The sequence below is a fragment of the Podospora bellae-mahoneyi genome, chromosome 3 (genome assembly GCF_035222275.1).
Source record: "Podospora bellae-mahoneyi strain CBS 112042 chromosome 3, whole genome shotgun sequence".
In the NCBI taxonomy this organism is placed as follows: domain Eukaryota; kingdom Fungi; phylum Ascomycota; class Sordariomycetes; order Sordariales; family Podosporaceae; genus Podospora; species Podospora bellae-mahoneyi.
Genome location: NC_085882.1, coordinates 1,417,040 through 1,438,260, shown reverse-complemented (window position 1 = coordinate 1,438,260; position 21,221 = coordinate 1,417,040). Strand labels below are relative to the sequence as shown.

At 53.5% G+C, this 21,221-nt stretch overlaps 9 protein-coding genes across 9 annotated transcripts; 5 read left to right on the top strand and 4 right to left on the bottom strand.

Moving 5' to 3' along the window:
• Nucleotides 1-893: 893 nt before the first annotated feature.
• Nucleotides 894-4,456, bottom strand: PIM1 (ATP-dependent Lon protease pim1; the record flags this gene model as incomplete). Its single annotated transcript, XM_062877563.1, has 2 exons — nt 894-1,197; nt 1,271-4,456. The coding sequence occupies 2 exons, from the start codon at nt 4,454-4,456 to the stop codon at nt 1,030-1,032; spliced, it is 3,354 nt and encodes a 1,117-aa protein (XP_062733347.1). The 3' UTR covers nt 894-1,029.
• Nucleotides 4,457-4,733: 277 nt separating this feature from the next.
• Nucleotides 4,734-5,219, bottom strand: QC761_0051980 (uncharacterized protein; the record flags this gene model as incomplete). Its single annotated transcript, XM_062872488.1, has 2 exons — nt 4,734-5,142; nt 5,194-5,219. The coding sequence occupies 2 exons, from the start codon at nt 5,217-5,219 to the stop codon at nt 4,734-4,736; spliced, it is 435 nt and encodes a 144-aa protein (XP_062733346.1).
• A 405-nt stretch (nt 5,220-5,624) lies between these two features.
• On the top strand, nt 5,625-6,194 carry QC761_304160 (uncharacterized protein; the record flags this gene model as incomplete). The annotated part of the gene is made up of 1 exon (XM_062877562.1): nt 5,625-6,194. The coding sequence occupies one exon, from the start codon at nt 5,625-5,627 to the stop codon at nt 6,192-6,194; it is 570 nt and encodes a 189-aa protein (XP_062733345.1).
• Nucleotides 6,195-6,490: 296 nt separating this feature from the next.
• On the bottom strand, nt 6,491-7,354 carry QC761_304155 (uncharacterized protein; the record flags this gene model as incomplete). The annotated part of the gene is made up of 1 exon (XM_062877561.1): nt 6,491-7,354. The coding sequence occupies one exon, from the start codon at nt 7,352-7,354 to the stop codon at nt 6,491-6,493; it is 864 nt and encodes a 287-aa protein (XP_062733344.1).
• On the top strand, nt 7,243-8,335 carry SRB7 (RNA polymerase II mediator complex subunit). The gene is made up of 2 exons (XM_062877560.1): nt 7,243-7,727; nt 7,790-8,335. The coding sequence occupies exons 1-2, from the start codon at nt 7,686-7,688 to the stop codon at nt 8,159-8,161; spliced, it is 414 nt and encodes a 137-aa protein (XP_062733343.1). The 5' UTR covers nt 7,243-7,685; the 3' UTR covers nt 8,162-8,335.
• On the bottom strand, nt 8,318-9,680 carry SDT1 (putative suppressor of disruption of TFIIS). The gene is made up of 4 exons (XM_062877559.1): nt 9,252-9,680; nt 9,160-9,188; nt 8,642-9,103; nt 8,318-8,577 (listed from the first exon to the last, which is right to left on the bottom strand). The coding sequence occupies exons 1-4, from the start codon at nt 9,311-9,313 to the stop codon at nt 8,399-8,401; spliced, it is 732 nt and encodes a 243-aa protein (XP_062733342.1). The 5' UTR covers nt 9,314-9,680; the 3' UTR covers nt 8,318-8,398.
• Nucleotides 9,681-9,687: 7 nt separating this feature from the next.
• QC761_304130 (uncharacterized protein) lies at nt 9,688-12,892 on the top strand (the record flags this gene model as incomplete). The annotated part of the gene is given in 2 exon segments (XM_062877558.1): nt 9,688-9,756; nt 9,773-12,892. 2 exon segments carry the CDS (start codon nt 9,688-9,690, stop codon nt 12,890-12,892), a joined length of 3,189 nt encoding a protein of 1,062 aa, XP_062733341.1.
• Nucleotides 12,893-12,943: 51 nt separating this feature from the next.
• QC761_0051920 (uncharacterized protein) lies at nt 12,944-13,672 on the top strand (the record flags this gene model as incomplete). The annotated part of the gene is made up of 1 exon (XM_062872487.1): nt 12,944-13,672. One exon carries the CDS (start codon nt 12,944-12,946, stop codon nt 13,670-13,672), a length of 729 nt encoding a protein of 242 aa, XP_062733340.1.
• A 2,307-nt stretch (nt 13,673-15,979) lies between these two features.
• QC761_304120 (uncharacterized protein) lies at nt 15,980-20,740 on the top strand. The gene is made up of 6 exons (XM_062877557.1): nt 15,980-17,426; nt 17,495-17,764; nt 17,822-18,845; nt 18,897-19,018; nt 19,079-19,276; nt 19,335-20,740. The coding sequence occupies exons 1-6, from the start codon at nt 16,929-16,931 to the stop codon at nt 20,163-20,165; spliced, it is 2,943 nt and encodes a 980-aa protein (XP_062733339.1). The 5' UTR covers nt 15,980-16,928; the 3' UTR covers nt 20,166-20,740.
• Nucleotides 20,741-21,221: the final 481 nt, after the last annotated feature.

Sequence of the window (21,221 nt, the reverse complement as noted above, 5' to 3'; positions counted from 1 at the left end):
TCAATGATGCCGTCTCTTTCCAGCCCACCCAGACGAAGAACAACAACAACAACAACAACAACCAAGGACTGCGTTGCATCCAGCTCTCTGAAAAATAAGCTCATAGGAACCTTGCGGCTTTCTCCGAAGCCGAGTTCTTTTCTTTCGTTGCGTACAAGCAACAGAACGGGCCAATCTGAATAAAAAAGATACGCCTCATCACAGCACACACCCACTCATTTTTCACGAAAGGGGATCCGTAAAGCCCCTATTGGGCAGCGGGTGTTAGTCAGGCCGTGGTCAATTGCTATAAAAAAAATAAGAAAAAAAGAACTAAATCCTCTGATTAAAGAGCCGGTTGTGATAGATCAGACTCATCGCAGAAAATCAAGGCGGTAATGTGAGGTTGGGAAGGGGACAGGCGGGTGATACCCCAGTTGCAGTCCAGATCGCATCAATATCTTGTTTGTCGGTCGGTTAGATACGGGCCTGCTCCATTACTTTTAAAGCGAGTACTTGAACGACAGTTTACGCACATACACGAATTCAACTCTTCGATCTATTAAAATTGTCCATACGACTGTCTCTCGCTCAAGATATAGGCATCACTATAGTCCTCTTTTAAACTACACTGCATATTCCCAAAGGCAGGATCGCGGTTGACTCTTAATTACCCTAGATCCTCTCTCTCATCACACCCCCACACATCACAAAACGTAGATACACATTCCTCCCAGTGTCAGTAGTTAGCTACCAAACATCTAGAACAACACTCATAAACCCCCATCTCAAAGACACCACCAACCAACCTAGAGTGAAGATTTTTCTCATTTTTACCTCTTTGTTTAAAACTTCATTCCATGTAAAAACCGCTGTTTACCTCCCCCTTCCCCCCAATTCCATACCCATCCGTCCACCCATCCATCCATACCAATTCCATTCCATGCCTACCCATCTAATGACCAAATCATCTTCTTTCCTCCTCTTTATCGTCTTCTTCTTTCCCTGTTTTATACACATTTAATATTTACAAAATCTCCCAACATCTACCTAATCACTCTCCTCCCCATCCTTCTTCTCCTCCTCCTTCTTCTCCTTGTTCTCAGCCACCACCACCCTACTCTTATTCGCCATCTCCTTGTCCAGATCAGGGAAAATAAGGTCAAAAACCTCCGAATACCAGCTCACCGGCCTGCCTTCGATTCCCTCCTTGATATTCTGTAAAACCACATTAGCTTTTCGTCCAGGCAATTTTTTTTATCTTGGAAAAAAAAAAAAGGTTCAAACTCACCTCAGGCAACTCCAACCAATCACTCTCATTATCCCTCGGAAACAAAACCATCTTGCACCCCGCCCTCCTCGCCGCAACAGTCTTCTCCCTCAACCCCCCAATCCTCAGCACCTTCCCTGTCAGCGTCAACTCCCCCGTCATCGCCACCGCCGGATCAACCTGCCTGTCCAGCGCCAGACTCAACAGGCTCGTCGCCATCGTGATCCCCGCCGACGGCCCATCCTTCTGCACCGCCCCCTCAGGCACATGCACATGAATCTTGGCGTGGTCCAAAAAGTCATTCTTGGGAAAATTGTTCGCCATGTACGACTTGGCAAAGCTGTAAGCAATGGCGGAGCTCTCCTTCATCACAGTCTTGAGGTTGCCCGTAATCTCAAGCGACGGCCGCGAGGCCGGCTTGAGGGCCGACTGGAGAATCGCCTCGACGTACATGGCCGCGCCGCCGAGTTGCGTCCACGCCAAACCCATGGTTACTCCCGGGGGGGTGATATCATAAAGACGGTCAGACGTAAAAACAGGGGGGCCGACGTAGTCCTTGAGGTTGTCCTTGTCGATGGTGACGTGGACGCTCTCGGGGACATTGAGGGCCACCCTCGGCACCTCGGTAGTCTCCTTCTCCGTCGCCTCCGTGTTGGCGGTGGCCGGCTCCTCCGATTGCTTAGTTTCCTCCTTCGCCGACTCCTCCTTCGCAACTTTGCCCTCGTCCGTCAGCGCCTCTTCCTCAGGCAGCACCTCCTCCCCAAGCTCCTGCACAATCTTCAGCGCGCTCTTGCGATAAACCTTCTCAATCTGCTTCTTGAGGTTGCGGACACCCGCCTCCCGGCAGTAAGACTTGATCAGCTCCTCGATAGCATCCTTGGTAAGCTCCACGTCCACCCCCTTCAACCCAGCCAGCTCCTGCGCCTGAGGAGCAAGATACCTCTCCGCAATCGCCATCTTCTCATCAGACACATACCCGCTCAGTCTGATCACCTCCATGCGGTCCAGCAGCGGCCTGGGAATCGTATCCGTCATGTTGGCGGTGCAGACAAACAAGACCCTAGACAAATCCACCGGGACATCGAGGTAGTGATCGAGGAAAGAGCTGTTCTGCTCGGGATCAAGCAACTCAAGAAGAGCAGACGATGGGTCGCCCTGGTATCCACGGCCAATCTTGTCGATTTCGTCAATGAGAATCAAGGGGTTCTCCGTCTTGCACTTCTTCAACGCCTGAATGACGCGGCCGGGCAACGCACCGACGTACGTCCTCCTGTGACCCTTGATTTCAGCAACATCGGCAAGACCACCCACGCTGAAGCGGTAGTATTGCCGGTTGAGCGCGCGAGCAATCGATTTGCCAATACTGGTCTTGCCCACACCTGGCGGACCAACAAAGCAGAGGATCTTGCCCTCGACAGTCCCGCGCAGCTTCCCGACGGCGATAAACTCGAGAATGCGGTCCTTGACGTCCTTGAGACCGTAGTGATCCTCGTCCAAAACAGTCATGGCGTGCTGGATGCCAAAGTTCTCGGCGCTGCGCAGACCCCATGGGATCTGCGTAAGCCAGTCGAGGTAGTTGCGGGTGACGTTGAACTCTGACGCCGCCGGCTCCAGGTGCGCAAGCTTGTTCAGCTCATCATCAAACACCTTGCGCACAGCTTCCGGCATGGCGAGCTTGTCGGCCTTCTCCTTGAACTTCTCCACCAGCTTGTCCTTGCCGTCTGATTCCAGCCCAAGCTCACGCTTGATGCCCTTCATCTGCTCCGTCAACCAGTACTCCCGCTGACGTTTGGTGATCTTGTTCTCCACATCCTTGGTGATCTTGGACTGAAGCTGAGCGTTGACGTGCTCCTTTTTGAGCACAAGAAGAGCCTTGTGCATCCTGTCCTCGACGTTCAAGCTCGACAGAACCTCCTGAAGCTCATTGGGATCACCAGCCGACACCGCTGCGGCAAAGTCGGCAAGCTTGGCCGGCTCAGACATGACATTGCCGGTAGACTGGCTCATGGAGAAGGTTGAAATCTGATCTCTAAACAAAGAGTTCATGCTAGCGACCTCCTTGAAGACATTGACGATCTCGTTAGTAACGGCCCGGATCACCTGGCTCTTGGGGTCGTAAGGCTCTTCGGTAAGGTTCTCAACGTTAACCAGACTGACGGGATACTTCTTGAGGAAGGATGTTGGCTCATATTGCTTCTGCGTAACGTCAGACTTTGGTGGCGGTACAACGGCGCTCTCCTCAAAGCTCGCGACAACATCGCCCTTCTGGGCAGACTCATCTGTAGCCTTGGGTATCGGTTCTGGTGTGGGTTCCGTAGCCGCCGGGGTCTTTCCAGTGGCATCCGCAGCTCCCGGAGGAATCAACTCAGAAAGCTTGATTCTACGGTGAGGGTAAAGAATCGCAGTGAGACTTGTTCCCTCACCACCTTGGCCCGTCATAGGAAAAGCGCTGGTAATCTGAGCAAACACGCCGACGTCGTGGACCTCGTCGGCACTTCGGATAACATCGTCATCCGCATTCTCGTCCTTGAACAGGAACGCACCGACATATGGTTGACCACGCTTGATCATCTCGGTGATGGCGGCGGCAACATTGGGATCCTTGATAGTGATCGCCTTGTAAAACCCGGGGAACAACGGCCTCTTCGCAATCGGGATAGCCATCACCTGAGGGTAAATCTCAGGCACGACAGGCTTCGCAAGCGCCTTGTCACCCGGCTTCCGTCCCCTCTTCCCCCCATCCCCTCCCGACCCCTCCCCCGATGACCCCGAGGCGGCACTCCCGGCGGCAGCACTCCCCTTGTTCTCCGGCGACTCGGGTGTTCCCTGGCTGCCGCCCTCTTTCGTCTTCGCCTCGGAGCTAGAAGAAGGCTTTGCCTTTTCAACATCCTTCTCCTCCTTCTCCTCAGCCGCCGCTTCCTTTTCCTGATTCTCCTGATTCGCCTTTTTTTCCTCCTCCGTTAACGGCTCGATGCCGTCAAAGAAGCCCGAACCCTTTTGCTGTTTCCCTAAAGCGGCATGCGTGGAGAATGGCGAAAGCGACGACGAAAAGCTGTCCCTCGAGAAGCCCTGCAGCCGCGGCGTGATGTGTTGGCCCTGTCGTAACGAAGCTCTTACCGAGCAGATGCTTGTTCGTCTGGAAGCTGTAGAGAGGAGAACCGAATGCCTCGGCGAGGGCATGCGCAGGACGCGCTGTCGCGGCAGCATTGTGGGTAGTGCGAGAAGGAGGAGAAAAAAACAGATCTCTCGTTGCGGTTTGGCGAAGGGGGGGGGGGTGGTGTAGGGCGGTTTGACGTCAGGATTTTGCGGGTAGGTTTGTAATCAAGCTCGAGCTCTCAAACTGCGTGGAGATGGAGAGCAGCGAGGGATTGATTAGTAGTCGAGTTCGAGCTTGAGGGAGGGAAATAATGTACACAAAAGTGAAGAAGTAAAAAAAAAGGACCGGGAGCAAATCCTAGACGTCGGAAGGGGATTTCACTACTTTTTAATGGAAAAGCTCCGAGGTACGGACGGGGACACGGCCAAGCAACACGGCAGCGGGAGTCAGTTGGTGATTGTCTGAATAATGCGATTGAAGCTGCCAGCAGGAGGCGAGAGCTGCTAGATACAGTTTTCGGCAAACGGTAGAACCTACTGGCAACTGTACAGGCGGCAACGCACGGCGCCCAGACCCGCGCAACAGGGGTACCGGCTGTTCAAGCCACAGGCAGCTTTCAGCCTCCGTCATCGCCGGCACCGTTCCGTGGGAGCCTTTCTCCACAGTGCCCCGCCCCCGCAATTGCAAGCTCGGTGTTGGGCTTTGTTTCAACGGCAGGGGCTTGCGTTTCCAAACCTCAGGGCCCTCTAAATTGACATGAGCATTGATGGAGGATTTGACAAAGGCTGATCTTTTCCTGGCTATAAGTTAATTACCACTATAGATCAAGAAGGATACTTTTACAGACCTGTCCTCTCTGTACGACCATCTCATTCTTCGCACTATATCCGGCAGTCTGTTGGTTCTACTACCCCAAGAACCCCAACCACAACTCAACTCCGAATTCCAACAGCATATTGCCCCACGCCCGGTCGGACGCCCAGAAGCGGCACTGATTTTACTTCGGGGTTCTCCCCAGCTTCTTCTACGGCGTAGCCTCGCCAGCGCGTGATCAAAACCCGGGCAACCCCTAGTTCAACAGGGACGCTCCCTTTCACTGGCGTCTCACCTTTGGACCCAACAGCCAGCCTGTGGTTTTTTTGCTGTCTGTCCCTTTATATTCAACCGCCCCCCCCCACTTGCACTCTCAGCTCTTCAGTCTTTTCTCTCTCTATATCTCGAAGCAAAACCCATCCCCATACGCTGAGTGCATAGCCCCCCCAACCCCAAACCACCACCATGACCTCCAACACCACCCCCGACGACCTCATTACCTCAGTCACCAAACTCTCCCTCAGAACCTCCTCCCTCGACAAACCCCAAAAACCCGCTCCCTCCAAGAAAAAGGCCGCCGCCGCCGCCCCCGTCGCCGACAGCTGGGAGGACGAAGAAGACAACGATGATGCCTCAGAACCAGAAGAAACGCCACTAGGCAGCACCCAAACCGGCACCAACGCGCCCCCACCAACCCCCATGTCGCCCATAGCCAAGAAGCAGCCCTTTTCGCCATCAGCACTCAACGCCCCCGGCACGTTCGGTTTCACATCTTTTGACGGACCAGGCGCCGACTCAAGTCCTCGATCAGCAGGCGCCGCACCAGACAGACGCCCAGAAAAGACCGATGCCGTGGCGCGACGCATGATTGCTGCTGGGTTGGGGCTTCGGGCGCCGAGGGCGACCGAGGAGCAAAAGGCGTATGATCGGGCGGTCAAGGAGCAGGAGAAGAAGAGGAGGGAGGAGGAGAGGGAGAGGCAGAGGAAGAAGGAAGAGGAGGCGCAGAAGGCCAAGGCGGCTATTTGGGATGATTAAATGCTGGTGTGTCGGTGTCCTTGGCGGGTTTTACAAGTCCTGTTTCCCTCAGGCGTGGTTATCTTGGATAATGATTGACTTTCCGGAGGAAGCGGAGGTTTGCACGGCGGTCGACATAGCGTGGTGGATTTCTCACATAAAGCCGTGGGAGTATTTGGGGCATTATAGCTGTAACTGTTAGCGCAACATATATACCAAGAATCTCTCACCTTGATTTGACTGACTGACCTCATCCCTTCTCCAGCAATGCGCCAGATCAGATCATAACACTCGAGCACTCTCCTAAGACCAATACTTTATTCAGCCTTCTTTTCCCTCGTTTTTCTCTTCTTGAGGGCCTTAACCTCCCTCCCCCTCCACGTCAACATCACCTCCTCCACCTGCTCCCCATCCTCAACAACCCTATATTTCCTCCCCACCCCCAACCCTTCCAACCCCCCCTCCTCCACCGCCCTCTGATTCCACAGCATCTGGCTCACCACCCCCTCCCTAGAACAAACAATGTACATCATCGGCCATTTGCTCCTCCCAATCGCATCCCTGACACCTTTTGTTGCAGTCTTCTCTGCAACTAGTGCTCCGATAACGCCCTTTGAGCGCCACCCGGGAGGGGCTCCGACGAAGGCGCCTTCCAGCTCGCGGATGTATACCGGTTTGGCTGTTTTGGTGACTTTGCATTGGGCGAGGACTCTGAGGGGTGGGTCTGGGGAGTTTGGGATGGGGGACCAGAAGCCGAGGAGGTCAATGCCGTAGTCGGAGCGGCCGCCGACGCGGTGGAGGGTGAAAGCTAGGCTGGTGAGGGAGAGGATGGCGGTGTACTCGTAGTGGGTGCCTATGTAGACGGTGGAGGTTGAGTCGAGGGAGGTGTGGGAGGCGTAGGTGAGGAAGGTGGGGAGGGAGGAGTGGTTGGTGGTTGGGGCGAGGGGGAGGGGAAAGGTGTAGGGGGAGGGGAGGTTTGGTTCTGGGGGTTGTTGTTCTGAATTTTCCTTTGGTTGCTCTGGTTGAGAAGGGGAGGGTTCTTCTGCGGGTGGCTGTGCAGTTCTGAGTTCGAGGGAGGGGGTTGTTGTTGTTGAGAGAGGGGCGCTGGCGCAGAAGGCTCGTTGAGGGGCGGTGGTGAGGAGGGATAGGGAGGATGGCCGGGAGAGAAGTAGACGGCGCATTATCGCTTGTATAGCACCAATTGGTGTCAATTCTGTCGCATCGAAGACAACCCCACGTCAAAAACAATTCCGGCCGCAAGGGTGCACACGGCAGGGGCCGTTGTAATTCAAGACGCGGTCCGGCACGCGATCGACCGGCAAATAAAGTGGATCCACTTTTCTTCCATTGAGCTCTTATCTTATCAACACTCGACCAACCACAACGCGAGCGCATCAGGTATCTCTCTCTCTCTCTCTCTCTCTCCAACCATTTACCCAACAGCAAACACCAAATCCAACCCGCAAAACCACACCCGCCCTCCGATTTGCGCTCATCAATCTACTCTCAAAAATGGGCGACAAACTGACTCAACTCCAAGAGTCCATGGATCAAGTCTGTCCTCCGCCTCCCTCCTTCCCCCACTCCCAACCGTCACTAACCTCCCCCTCACACAGCTCCTCACCCAATTCATAGCAGCCCTCTACTACAACGAACGCCACCACGACCTCCAAAAGTTCTCCCCCAACGACAAAATCCCCGAACTCAAACAAGACCAGCCCCCCGAAGTTGATACCCTCGACCCTGAACAATTCAAGGCTGGGCAGCTCGAGCTCGCTAGAGATCTCATCACGAAGGAGCAGCAGATCGAGTATTTGATCTCGACGTTGCCGGGTCTAGATAATAGTGAAAGAGACCAGTTGCAGATGATACGGGAGTTGGAGGAGGAGCTGGGGGCGGCGGAGCAGCAGAGGCAGGAGGCGTTGAGGGAGCGGGATGAGGTTTTGAAGAGGTTGGATGGGTTGGTTAGGCTGATTAGGAGGCACTGATGACAAGGGGAAGGGTTTGCATAGCATTGTTTGACATATCAAGCGTCTGGGTTCTGGGACAGCAATGGATGAAAAAGGCATGGGGTATGGCGTTTGGCATTGATTATCGGCTGGTTATCAGAGGCTTAGGATTCGATAATCAGGGAAAGAAATTGAGCATGGAATCCACATGAGTATCTATTTATTCTCCTTCTGTTCTATGTCTGGTAAGGTTTGAATACGCGTGAATGGAATCGACTATGCCGAGGACGTTTCCGGCTTCTTGAAGACCTCTGGGAAGCAAGTGCGCAGCTCATCCAAGTGGCTTATTTGGTACTTGCACGCTTGTGTCCTGGGGGACTTGACACCCTCTTCGACAAGGTGGGCGACGTTCCAGCCTATTTCTTGGGCCTTTTTGCAGTTTTGGTACGAGTCATCTTTGATCCAAGTCAGCAATCAACACAACACAAGATTTTCATGGCACAGTTAAGTAGAACTCACCAACAAAATAACAATCCTCCCTCCTCTCCACCCCCGCCTCCCTCATCGCCTTCTCATACGCCTCCTCATGAGGCTTGCACATCAGCCTCGGCGCCGCATAATCACAATACGTCACCCCCTCGAAGAAGTCCTCTATCTCTAGCAGTTTCACCACCCTCTTGGCGTGGTTGACGTAGGCGTTTGTGAACAGCCAGAGCCTGACTTTGGAGGCGTCAATGTCGCGGAGGAGCTTCTTGAGGTCCTCGCGGGGCTTGATGATGTGGTCTAGGGGGAGGGCGTCGTCGACTTTGGCGTTGTACTCGAGGGGGTCAATTTGGTGGTGACGGACGAGGCCTTCGATGGCGAGGCCGTAGTTTTGGTAGTATTCCTTGTGGAGCCTGACGGCGTCTTCGTAGGGGAGGGAGAGATGGGTGGCGAAGTACTTGTCAATCAGCTCGGCCATGAGGTCGTGGACGCGGGCGCCTGAGTTCAGGGTTAGTGAGCGAGTTGGGTTGAGGGGGTGGGAGGGGAGGGGGTACTCTTGGGGTAGAGGCAGTTGTCGATGTCACTGAATGTTGTTAGACTATGTTCAGTCATTCATGAGATAATGATTGGGTGTTTTGTCACTTACAAAAAAAAGACTTGTTTGGGTGAGGGACTGGTCCCGTTGACGGCTTGGGCTTCTGACTCCATTGTGATGATGCTGTTGAGTATGCTGGGTCTCAAATGATCTAGGAATGGCTCAATAGGAGATATCTCTTCAGAATTGATCTAGTAGTTGGGGTTGTAGACTTGGATGTCAATATGACTGTTGTGATGAAAGAAGTAAATTGTTGTAAGTGAGGAGACAGAGAATTGCTAAGTTGTATCTCCCTGTTGGAGGTTTAATCGGCGTGGAGAGCAGTCAAGATCTCACAGTGTAATTGAGAGAAAGCAGGTATCACAATGAATCTCATCTCAGTGGGAAATAATGAAGCTATTTGTGTTCTTCAGAGAACTATCTAATACCTTCCTTTTTCCCTGCTTTCAAGTTGACTCAGGCCGTATGCACCTCTCTCGCATCTTCGATGGCGGAGCAAAAGAAGAGGAACGTTGCGTCTCATTGGCAAACAAGCTTTCACGGTCCCGCAGATGTGGTCAGTGCGCTTCCCGACCTTGGCGGTTCCCTCGGGGGTGGCAGTGCCTTGGCTTCTGCTGCGGCTGGGAAATTGTTCGAGTTTCCCAAACCACACACAACATACCAAACTTGACTCTGCCGGAGACACTGATTTTCTCAGTCACTGTTGGCATATTTTGATATGCGAAGAAAAGGCAGAGACGCTTCTTCATTCTCATTTGCGTCTCCGGTACGGATATCCGATCGTCTATTTACCCCGAGCATTTTTCGATTTTTCGCGTCGTTTTGCATTTGATGGGACGCTCTTAACGTGCCGAGTTACGGACGTTTGCAACACAGCCATCATCATGGCGCAAGGTTCTGTGGGTGCAGCCATGTCGGCGGAAAGAGGAGGGGTACAGGAGGGAGTCGCAGGCAAGAAGACGTTATTGATAGCGTCGCTGTCTCCCGACGCGTTGCACGAGGTGCAGCAGTACGAGAAGCTGCTCAAGTTTCGCGACGAGGTTCTCAGCGGTGCTCACCCGCGCATCAAACCACCACAGCTTGGGAAAGTCGCCCAAGCCGCGAGCTCAAAGTCGACAGCTCCTGCTTCTTCTTCTACCACTTCTGCCACCAACTCATCATCTAATGCTGCGGTAAATGGAAGTCGCCCACTAATTAACAATCTGCCTTCATTCCGGGCGAACCAGCAAGTTACGTCAGTATACATGGCCACTAACCTTCCCGGCTTGGGCATGCTGTCGCAGAAGAAGCCTTCGGGCTCTGGCAAGCCCGAGATCGATCCGGTTCTGCTGGAGAAGTCTGACGACTTGGTCAAGGCTGAGATCCAGCTCCGGCGGCAGAGAATTGAGCGTGCTCTCAAAGATGAAGTTGAGCAGCGTCGCGTCACAAGCAAGCCACACGAGCAGATGGCTGATCTCGATGTCAACGACATCTTGGCCAAGGCCATGACATTATCCGAGGATGCGCCTCCTCAGCCCACTGATGATGCAGCTGCTAACACATCAGCATCGAGCGACTCTTTCGATAACAATACTTTCTACTCCAGTCAACATGGTACACCCGATTCAGTCATGGCAGCCCGAATCCCCAGCGAGTCCGAAGACGAGGAAATGCGAGAAGAATCGCCCTACGAGCCCGAGTTCGATCCAGAGCCCGACCTCCCGGCGGCCATGGCCCACGCACAATCCCTTCTCGACACGTCTCAGCCCATGTCGATACCGGGCGTTTCTATCTCCCAACATCAGCCACAGCCGGTTCGGACCAACCCAACACTTCCTGTCCCAGCTCCTTCCTTTTCAATTCCTGGAATAGGCGCGGCGAACACATATGGTAGCGGCCTGGCCGGTCGTCCTGGGCCGTCCGGCAGTGCTGGCAGTGGCCCAGGGAACCAGCATCTACTCAGTCAAACTCGTGGGAACCAGAATCAGACATCCCCAGTTGTGCGAGGACACGATCTCTCCCCTCTTGCTCCCCAACCAGAGCGTGTCTCTCCCCTGGCTTCTCTGGCCATTACAAGACAACCTCACTTGGTTGACTCTGACTCCAGTGGACGCAGGGCGACTCCTGCCCAGGTCGCAGCCCTTAGAAAGCAAACATCTAACGCGTCGAGCCCAGAGAGCTCCCCACAGGCTGGTAAGGCGGCCGATAAGAAGAAGAACAAAAAGAAGAACAAGAGAAAGGCGGACAGGTTGGCTGTTGAGACTGCTGTGTCGCCAGTCATTAAGCCTGAACCACGATCACCATCCCCTCTGACGGCCGCTCCTTATGCTCGGCCCAGCAAGCGCCAGAGGCAAGGGCGCCAGCAAGCTGTTGACTCTCCCTACGAAGAGCACAGGTATCAAGAACCAATCCGTGTAGAGACTGGTTACCAAGAGTGCTACCAGCCTAACGGCAGTTTCAGGCAGGAACGGGTCGTGGCCTACGGACGAGCAGATGGGGCATATCGTCCTCGCTATGACGATGAGCCCATTTTGGTCACATCACCAAGGTACGAGAGGGTCGAAAGGGTCTACTATGATGAGCCAAGACAAGCGGTGAGCGCCCGTCCCATCCGTCCGGATTCCCCAGGCGCCCAAGGTGCTCAATATGCTTCACGGGAGGTTCGTACTGCTCGTCCTGTGGCATATGAGGAAGGCGGTGCCGTTTACCGCGACGTCAGAGCTGCCTCCAGGATGAGTATGCGCCCAGTCGCGTACGGCGACCGCTCACAATCGCCCATCATGTATGAGCGGCCGCCTGCAGCTATGCCTCCGCCCAGGGCACCCGTGAGACGCATTCTTGTTGATGCCCATGGCCGAGAGTATCTCGAGCCCATTCGTTCGACTACAGTCGTGCGCGAGGAAGTGATCTCGGACCCAAGAGGCGAGAGGCTCTATCCTGCGAGGGAGATGTCACGGAGACCAGAGGTGATGGATGACGAGGTCATCTATCAGGGTGCGCAGCCTGTGTATGGAGCGCCGAGACGGGTGGTGACCCAGCCAGAGTACGGTGCTTACCGCGAGAGTGCCAACCCCATGGCGCCTCCACCTATGAACGAGTATGCGCCTTCGCGTGCGGAGCCTCACCGGGAATACATGGCCAGACCGGCTAGTGTCAGGCCCGGGATGGAGACAGTTCACTATGAACCTAGCACCAGCTATGAGAGGGTTCCTTTTGAGGATCGGGGGAGGGATTACTACGGTACTGGAGCTGCTGGGACGGTGAGGTCGGCCAGCGTCCGGCCTGGCGCGGAGAGCATCCGATATGAGGTTCCGGTTGCTTACGAGAGGAGGGTCGGAGGTCAAGTGGAGGAGTATGTGCCCCTGAGGTCGGCTAGTGTTAGGCCGGCTCAGGAGCCTGCGCGGTATGACCCGTATGGAGGTGGTGGTCAGAGGGTCGAGTACGCTGCTCCGCCGCCAGTTCCTGCCTATGGGATGCAGCCGCCGCCCCCGAGGTCTTATAGTGTTTTGCCTGCCGAGAGGGTGGGGGAGAGGGGGTATAGCATTCAACCTCCTCCGCCTCCGCCTTCGCAGCAGGGGGGTCAGGCTCAGGGCCAAGGTCCTCCGAGTGGCGGGGGTTATTATGCTAGGCCGCCGCCGGCGGGGAGGGAGGATGATGAGGTTGTGTACCTGGATCGTCCGCCGCAGAGGGAGGTATATAGGGATATGCGTTAGGGACGTTGTTCTAGTAGTGGTTCAGATGGTGGGGGAGAGGAAAGGGAGGAAATGGAGATGGAGATGGAAGGTGAGATGGAGGAGGTGGTGGAGCGTGAGGTTAAGGCAGGCGGCGAAAAGAAAAAGGAAATAAAGGCGGCAGGTTTTGATGAGCGGGCACTGAGGAACATCAAGGCTAAACTAGAGGCTGGGTTGTTGACTCGGCAGGAGGCTGCAAGCAAGAAGCAAACGATTCTCGCAGCGACGGCGAGACGGAAGATGAACACAGCGAAAAAAGAGCTATGGACTCTTGACCCGGCGGCAGAGCGGAAGAATAGGCAAGAGTGGAGAGCGGCCAAACAGAGAGAGTTGGAGGTAGCTTGGAGACAAGCCAAGTTGAACGAGCTCGACGAGCAGAAATTAGGAGAGATCAAGGCGCAGCTAGAGGCTGGGGAGCTGGATGAGCCGAGCGCCAGGGGCAAGGAAACATGGGTCCATAAGCAGGCGTTCAGGCGTCAGGAGATGGAGGCGAGGCAGGCCAAGGAAAGAAAGCTGAGAGGGGAGGTGAGGGAGAGGGAGGTGGCATCTATGAAGGAGGAGGCGAGGCTGAAAGGGGAGACGTTTGATGCTCTATCGGCTGAGCAGAGGGGCAAGGTGAGGCTGGCAGAGATTGAAGCGTTTCGGGAGGCTGGGTGTGTGAGGAAGAAGGGGGCTCGTAATTTGGTGAAGGAAGTTCACAGGGTTACTGCGAAGAGGAAGGAAAAGGAGAAGGCTGGGGGAGTGAAGAGGGGGGGCAAGTGAGTTAGTTGCATTGGGACGGGGGGTCCCTGAGTTTTGTGATTATGGATATTGTAGGGGGATTACCTATTCTGACCAACGTGTAGACTGTTTGTGTAATTGTGTATTATTTTTTTGCATGTTTTGGGGGTGTGGAAAAAGGCATCAAGGTATTCCATTTGCTGGGAGAAGAGCGAGCAGACAGGCATTCACATGGCGTTTTTTTATGGTCATGGCTGGGCGTCAGCAACCGGGAATGGGGTTTAACCAGTTTTGCATTCATTGAGTAGCTGGGATGTTTTGAGTTTTGGAGGAATAGAAAAATGGCATTGGTTTATTGTTTATAAGGTTTTGAGCATCTGCTTGGTCTTGCGTGATATTTGCAGAATAATTCTCATGATTACTTAGTGTCGTCAGGTATATGTACATGTCTTGTGTGTTTTTGGCTTGCAGACATGCAGACGCCAAAAAGGGGCAAAGACGGGCAGATGGTGCAGTTGTTGAAACCGGTGGTTTACTTCGTAATATGACCTGACCTGACCTGACCTGACCTGACCTGACTGGACTGGACTCGGGGAGTTGGTATTACAAATCGAATGTGGAGTTGAGCACTTGGAATGGCACAGCACATTGGGATATCTCTCGGGCTGGAGTTCTGGATTTGTGATGAGGTTCAACAGGAGGGAGCCTATTCGGAGCTCCCTGTTTGTCTTACCAGTGCTGGCCCCCCGCCCAACCTCCCCTCAATGAGGTTTTGACTGCAAACCTACTTTTCATATGATAAATTTTACCTACGGTAAGATTGTCCAACCTATACGCACTCCCTACGCCTTACTACCCCGCCGCCGTTAGTTTAGAAGCCATCACCAAATATAAGAAATATCACAGAAAATGATACTAAATTGTAGGTAAGCAGGTATTTACCACTCCCTGGCACTACGCCCAGCTTTTCCAGGCGCTTAGAAGGCTTCGAAACCCTCCTACCGCTGTGCCCTAAATTCATGGTAGATTTGGTAGGTTATGGGAGAGTGTGGGTGAGGGTGGTGGTTGTTGGAGAGTGTGGAGGGCAAAAGGCGGCTTCAATTGACATGGTCACCTAGGGTTAGGTATATGTATAAGAGCAAGTGTGGAGGAGGGCACTGGTAAGACAAAGGCTGGGCGGGGAGAGGGGTTGTTCCGAATAGGCTCCAGTTCAACTTCCTCCGATCGTTTGGAGTTGCTTTACGGTGATAGTGCTCGGAATGGGCAGGTTAATACATAGCCATTTGATAGATGGGCTCATTTTGAGACATGAGGCAAGATGTTTGCATGTTTTGGTAGGTAATGAACCGGGGTCAGTGGAATGAGAAGGCTCGGAGTCTTTGGGCCGCTGGAAGGAGCTTAAATCCAGACCGTTTCTTTTCTGCAAAGGAACTTATGACATTTGACAAACTGACCGCCTCAAGAATTGGAAAAAAAAAAAAAAAAACCGGTGCTGACTGCCTGCATCGGGGGTTTGGTTGGATGGGGGTTGGATGTATCAATATGTAGGTAGATGGCATATGCCGACTGTATGTAAGGACCATATGGTCTGGTCCAACAGGATAAAAGGAGGTGTGGTGAGTGAGTACCGAGTCCTGAGTGGGGGCCTAAAGGACCTCCTTTTAACATCATCAAGGCAGTGTTTACAGGGGATAACGGGGTCCGGGGGTTGTGAGGGGCCGAGGGGTCCGGATGCCAACTTTCTGGACGACGGAGGTTCCCGCTTCAAAGCTGATGATCTACAGTGCTACAAAGTATGCTGCAATGATTCGGACGATTGATGAGGGAAGCAAAGAGAGCAGCAGAGCAAGATATGTGTTGTTCTTTTGGCGGCGGCGGGCAGGCAAACGTTCTGTGCCGCAGTGAGTGTGTGTTGTTGTAATGCTTGCAAGAAAGAAGTTGGGGGAGCACAACGTCACCGGGCCTGGCAAGTGGCTCCACCTGTCGTGAGCTTTCATGAGGTAGGTTCAGGTGGTGCTGCACAGCTGGGCAGGCAGGCGCCGGGCCAGGCTGTAGGTATGTATGCTGCGTGGAGAACACCTGTTGCCAGTCCGGGCATGACGCGTTCATGTTTTGATGGTAGTGTAGAGAAAAAGATTGTTGGGATGGAGAGGTCTTATAGACGACGGCCTAGGGCGGCGGTGGGGGGTTTCAGGTGACCAGTACTTTGGACATGATTCAGGGAAACAGTGTGAGGACAATAAAAGTCTCCGGGCGAGCTGGCAGTTTGGTTAAAGGAGAGATACCAAGGTAGCAGTAGACCCGGCTGCAAAGGTAAAAAAGGAATATTGCAGGCATAGGTGGAGGGCAAGGTGAGTGTCTGAGAGGGGCATGAGCATGTTTATTATGGGAATTTGGGGTTTACCATTCATTCATTGTTTGTGGCCAGCAGAGGAGATGAAACTGGACTGTGAGACATGGGGCACGAGCAGATTACCTTATTCTTTTTTCCATTTCTTTGTCAAGCCTGGATCAGAACTGGGCTAGCTGGATGGCTGGATGGCTGGCTTGGAATGGATGTCTCTTGCGGAGAAGAGAGACAGGCTTCCCCCCAGACGGCAAATTCCACAACAGGGCCGGCCCGGGTAGAGGGAATGGAGCTGAAGCTGAAGCTGAAGATATCGTACACTACTGTACATAGACTAGTTGGTGGAGAGAGTGTGAAGAGGCCGCGGACGTAGGAAGTTGCCGGTTCTCGAACTGGCCTGGCCAGTCAAGGGTCGGGAACGAGGGGGCCAAGAGTGAAAGCCACCAGTCACTGCAACGTTAGGGGGAGGGCGCACGGGCCAAGGCAGCGGGCCCCCAAGGTGCAGAGCGGGCCTGTGGGGACAGTCAGTCCAACAGCTTCCATCCATCTGCCAATCCCTCGACCGACACGACAAGTCTTGTCTCTTCCCCTCCCCCCCCCCCCAAAAGCTCAAAACATCGACAACTCTTTGGCAGGAAGGACAGGAGCACACGACATCTTCTGCCCATCCCCCCCTTTCTCTTTTGTTCCTTTTTCAACAGCGGCCCCATTTGAAGATACCCAAGATACCCTTTTTTCGCCGCATTTCCATTTCCACTCCTTTTAGCCCCAATTGCCCACGACAAGCACCAGACGCCGCCTCCGCCGCTCCCGTCGACCACGACAAGCCTGCTGCTGTGTCTTCTGCCTCCCTCGACTCCCCCCTTCTCCTTCAACACCACAACATCACGCAGCCCTGGCATCCGCCCTGTATTTCCACGCTCCGAGAGCAGCGAGCACATTTGAGTCATCATGAATAAAATAACAGCCATGCGTCACTGGCCAACCAGCAACTTCATCTCGCGAAACAACATGGCTGGCATGCCGGCTATCAACACTCGTCGAGATGTCACAACACAGGGGCCACCCCCGATACCCACACCCCAGCTCCCCATCGGCGAGCCTACCATCCACTATGCCTTCAACGTCCCCTTTGCCTCCGATCTCGCCGGCCCCGACACCGAGGACATTCTCCACGCCACCACCGATGCCGTCCTCCGCTGGACCCATCCTGTCGAGGCCCCCGACGATGTCCCCGTCCACGCTCTCCACGTCCATGTTATGAACCTTGAGGGCCTCCGTCAGCTATGCCACAGCATCACGACAAACCCCCTGCCCATCGAGGCACACGTTCTTTCGGGCACTCCCAAGAATGCCCGCGGTCTCGTCACCACGGTGTGCTTGTCCGGTCCCGCCGACCTGGTCTATCAAACACGCGAGGCGATCCTGAACAAGACCCCCATCTCACTAGTGCGTCACATCTTTTTGTGCAACTGTGCTTTTTCTGTGTCTTGTGCCTGCTAACTGTGTGTCTTTAGCGTTGCACAACTGTTGATGTGGACGGCAATCTGGTTGCCAATCTTGCCGAAGGCGTTCTGAAGAAGTCGGTAACAGACTTTCTTGACGAAACCTCGAGATTTTGTGGCGTCGACATCTTCCTCCTCGGGCCCAAGCTTGCCCCGGTGGTTGATGGCTTGAACGGCGATGTGGAGCTCCGGAGAGACCAGCGCTGGCGGGTGGCCATTTATGGCGACAACATGTCTGCGGAGCATGCCAAAACCCGCGTTCTTATTCATATTGATCAACTCGTACGTTGTTGCCAGATCCTTGTGGTGGGACTTGAACTAACATGAGATCCTATTCAGCTGGGGCGGGTTGCTGACTCTATCAATGTCGACTATAGCGTCCAGCAGATCTTGATCGGACGCAACCGCAAGAACATCAAGCTGATCGAGTCATCAACCAACACGGCCATCTACTTCCCTCCGCCGTTCCTGAGCTGCTATTCGTATTGCCCACCCGGCGCAACACGTCGTGGAGAGTCTGATGTCTTCATCACTGGCGAGAACACGCAAGCTATCGAGCAGGCAAAGTACAAGATTCATGAGTACCTCACGCGTGTCAGGCTCTACGTGAAGGATGTTCAGATTACGCCTGCCAAGCTCGACAGTGTTCTGCTCACTCGTATGGACAAGGTGAGGAAGATTGCCGAGAACAACAATACGCATATTCTGCCACCCAGTCTTGGGTCCATGAAAAACGTGGCTCGCTTCCAAGCCCTAGAGAACTTGCCCCTAGAGCGTTCTGTCCGCGAGTTGATGGCCTTGGTTGGACAGTTCTACACGGCTACCTGGTGGATCTCTCATCCCGACAACCGCCAGCCCATGCCGACTCCCAACGATATTCGGACCATGCTCAGCGATATTTGTGCCAACTCGGAAGCCGATGTGAAGTTTGACAACCGGTGCTTCACCATTTCAGGCTCGGATGAGGCTGTCAAGACCGCTTTGGCCGTCATCAACGATATCAAATGGGTCAATCAATCTCCCCAGTCCCAGATTCGAGTCAAGATCGAGCTCGCCAACGAACATAAGGAATTTGTGAGCGGAAAGAAGAATGGCAAGATCAACAAGATCATGGGGCAGAGCAACGTGCAGATCATCTTCGACACGTTTGGCGAGTACAACTTCAACATCGAGGTGGTCACACATTCGTACGAGGCTGTCAAGCACGGATTAACACTGGTGGAGCAAGAGATGCCGGCATCGATTTCGTTCCATGTCCCGGATCAGTACCACAAACGCATCATTGGCATTGGTGGGCAGCATATCCAACGCATCATGAAGAAGCACTCGGTCTTTGTCAAGTTCTCCAACGCAATGGATAGAGGTAGGATCAACTGCTGGTGGATTCGGTCAGCATGTAACTGACACCTCTCAGGCGGTCTCACCCGAGAAGATGACGACTCTAGGGTCGACAATGTGATCTGCCGCACCCCGGCACGCAACGCTCAGAATCTTGAACTCGTGAAGAGCGAGATTCTTGAGATGGTTTCCAGGGCTGTGAGAAGTCCCTCCCACCCGCGTGGATCCCAGGAGCGCTAACATGAATGCCCCGTGAAGGACTCTGAATTCATGAACCAGACTGTCAAGATCGACCGCCTCTACCATCGTGAGCTGCTGTCCAGGTTGCCCGAGATTGAAGAGATAGAGAAGATGTGGAACTGCAAGATTGTTTTCCCTAGTACGGAGCAGGCCACCGATGAGCTCACTGTGTCTGGACCTCAGTGGTTGGTGCCCAAGTGCATTGATTCATTTTTGGTGAGTGTTTTCTTTTTCTGGTTGGTGATATCCTTGGCGTGACTAACGTTGTCCTCAGGGCATGGTTCCCGACAAGCATGAAGTCGTGATGGAGCGGACTCCTACTCTGATCAGATTCCTCGAGTCCCCGGAGTTTGTTCAGAACATTGTCCCCAAGCTGAAGACCCAGTACGAAGTCGATGTCACGGTGCACGAGAATTCCGAGGAGCGTGCCGCCAACGGCAACCCCTCCGTCACTCTGCTTTGGCAGTTCACCCGTAACAATGCAGGTGGTGTCTCTGATGCCATGGACTTCCTCCAGGGCGAGTTTGCCACTGCCGGAGTGGAGCCCGTCTTCATCAGAGGTGCTCTGTCCCGCCCGAAGCCGGACACGTTCGAAGAGGCGCTGCCGTACTTTGACTCCAAACTTCTTCAGCACGCACCAGCTCCGGTTGCCACCGACTCTCCTACCAAGCCTTCGTTCGGCGAGGAGACTGCTCGGGAACGGTCTAGTCTCTTGGAACGACTTCGCAGACCTGGTAGTGGCATGTCCTCGATCTCGTCCTTCTTGGACCGCAGAAAGAACAGCTCGCACTCGGCCACCAGTTTTTTCAAGGGCTCCAGCAACGTCTCCAAGTCGTCGCTCGTGTCGATCGAATCGACTCGCAGTTTCAATGCGGACCGCAACCCCTGGAACGACAGTGGTGTCAACCTCGCCGACGAGGACTCTGGCAGCCCTTGGCCCTCGGCAATTCTTGTTGGAAACGGGATTGGCAACAATCTGGCCGTCCCTCACCATGGCGACATGACTCCTCGCCACGCCGCCCGTCGGTCTGACGACAGCGGGCGTCCCTCTACCTCTCATTCAACAAATTCAGGATACCCCGGCCCTCTTGTGCCATTTCGTTAACGTTTAACGTCTCGATGGTTGTGATTTCGCCAGATTTTAGACACGCATTGTTTGCTTTTTTCTCTGACGTGTTGCGGCGAGGAAAAGAAATACCCAATACCCCTTATGGCTGGATATACCCAATGGCGTAAAGTAAAATACCCTGGTAGTTGTGTTGCTTTTGCTTTTCGAATCTCAGTTGGACCGCGCGTTGGGAATCTTGGTTTTGTTATTTCTCACTTCTGTCTTTGTTTTGTACTTTTTTTTTTTCTTTTTTCCTTTCGGGCCTCTTGTCATGGCTTATGGGGGACAATATCTGTTCTGATCCCTACCATGGGAGTATGACGCGGGAGGAGATTGAGATGAAGACGAGCAAGGACAACAATTTTTTTGGTTTTTTGACGCATCATGATGTTTGTTTTTTCGGTTTTTTTTCTTTCTGATTTTCGCATTTCATTTCGGAGGATGGAGGATGGCAACCGGTTTTGTTTTTTTCTCTTTCTCATTTCTCATTTTTGATGTCGTCGATGCGTCTTTTTCGAGTTTTCTTTTACTTGATACTTGAAAAAGCAGCTTTATACCCGGTGTGTGTGTGTGTGTGTGTGTGTGTGTGTGTGTTGGGTGATGGGCGACGGGTAGACTAGGTGGGATAGGATGGAAGGGATTAGGAGATGATTTGATACCACGTGGATTGAGGCTGGAATGGGATGGAAGGGTTGGGGAGATAGAGTGTTGGGAGGAGGTTGTGGTGTAAGGGGAAAGGGGTGGGGAAGGAAGGCAAAATTTGAAGAGAAGAAATGAAGAAGAATAAGATGTGAATACCCCGTTTGTTTTTGCGTTTGTTTTTGTGCTGTTCTTGGTGATTTGGTGCTGTTTTTTTTTTTTTTTTTTTTTTTTGGTTTTGGTTTTGGTTTTGGTGTTGCTGGGGATGTCGAGTGGTGGTTCTGTTTGGGTGGTTGGTGGGATGGATAAGGTTGAGATTGTGGGAAGGGAGGGTGGAAATTTAGGGTAGGTGGGTGGGCAGGAAAAGGGGGGTGGTTGATGATGGGTTAGAGTGAAGGAGGTAGATTATTGCTG

Bases quoted from the DNA above. Each gene is read 5' to 3' on its own strand.
- SDT1 (XM_062877559.1), bottom strand. From the start codon at position 9,313: ATGGAGTCAGAAGCCCAAGCCGTCAACGGGACCAGTCCCTCACCCAAA. The intron at 9,104-9,159 runs GTACCCCCTCCC...CCCTGAACTCAG, and splicing joins CAACTGCCTCTACCCCAAGA to GCGCCCGCGTCCACGACCTC. The intron at 8,578-8,641 runs GTGAGTTCTACT...CTTGGATCAAAG, and splicing joins GGAGGATTGTTATTTTGTTG to ATGACTCGTACCAAAACTGC.
- SRB7 (XM_062877560.1), top strand. From the start codon at position 7,686: ATGGGCGACAAACTGACTCAACTCCAAGAGTCCATGGATCAA. The intron at 7,728-7,789 runs GTCTGTCCTCCG...CCCCTCACACAG, and splicing joins TCCAAGAGTCCATGGATCAA to CTCCTCACCCAATTCATAGC.
- QC761_304120 (XM_062877557.1), top strand. From the start codon at position 16,929: ATGAATAAAATAACAGCCATGCGTCACTGGCCAACCAGCAACTTCATC. The intron at 17,765-17,821 runs GTACGTTGTTGC...GATCCTATTCAG, and splicing joins TTATTCATATTGATCAACTC to CTGGGGCGGGTTGCTGACTC. The intron at 18,846-18,896 runs GTAGGATCAACT...GACACCTCTCAG, and splicing joins CTCCAACGCAATGGATAGAG to GCGGTCTCACCCGAGAAGAT.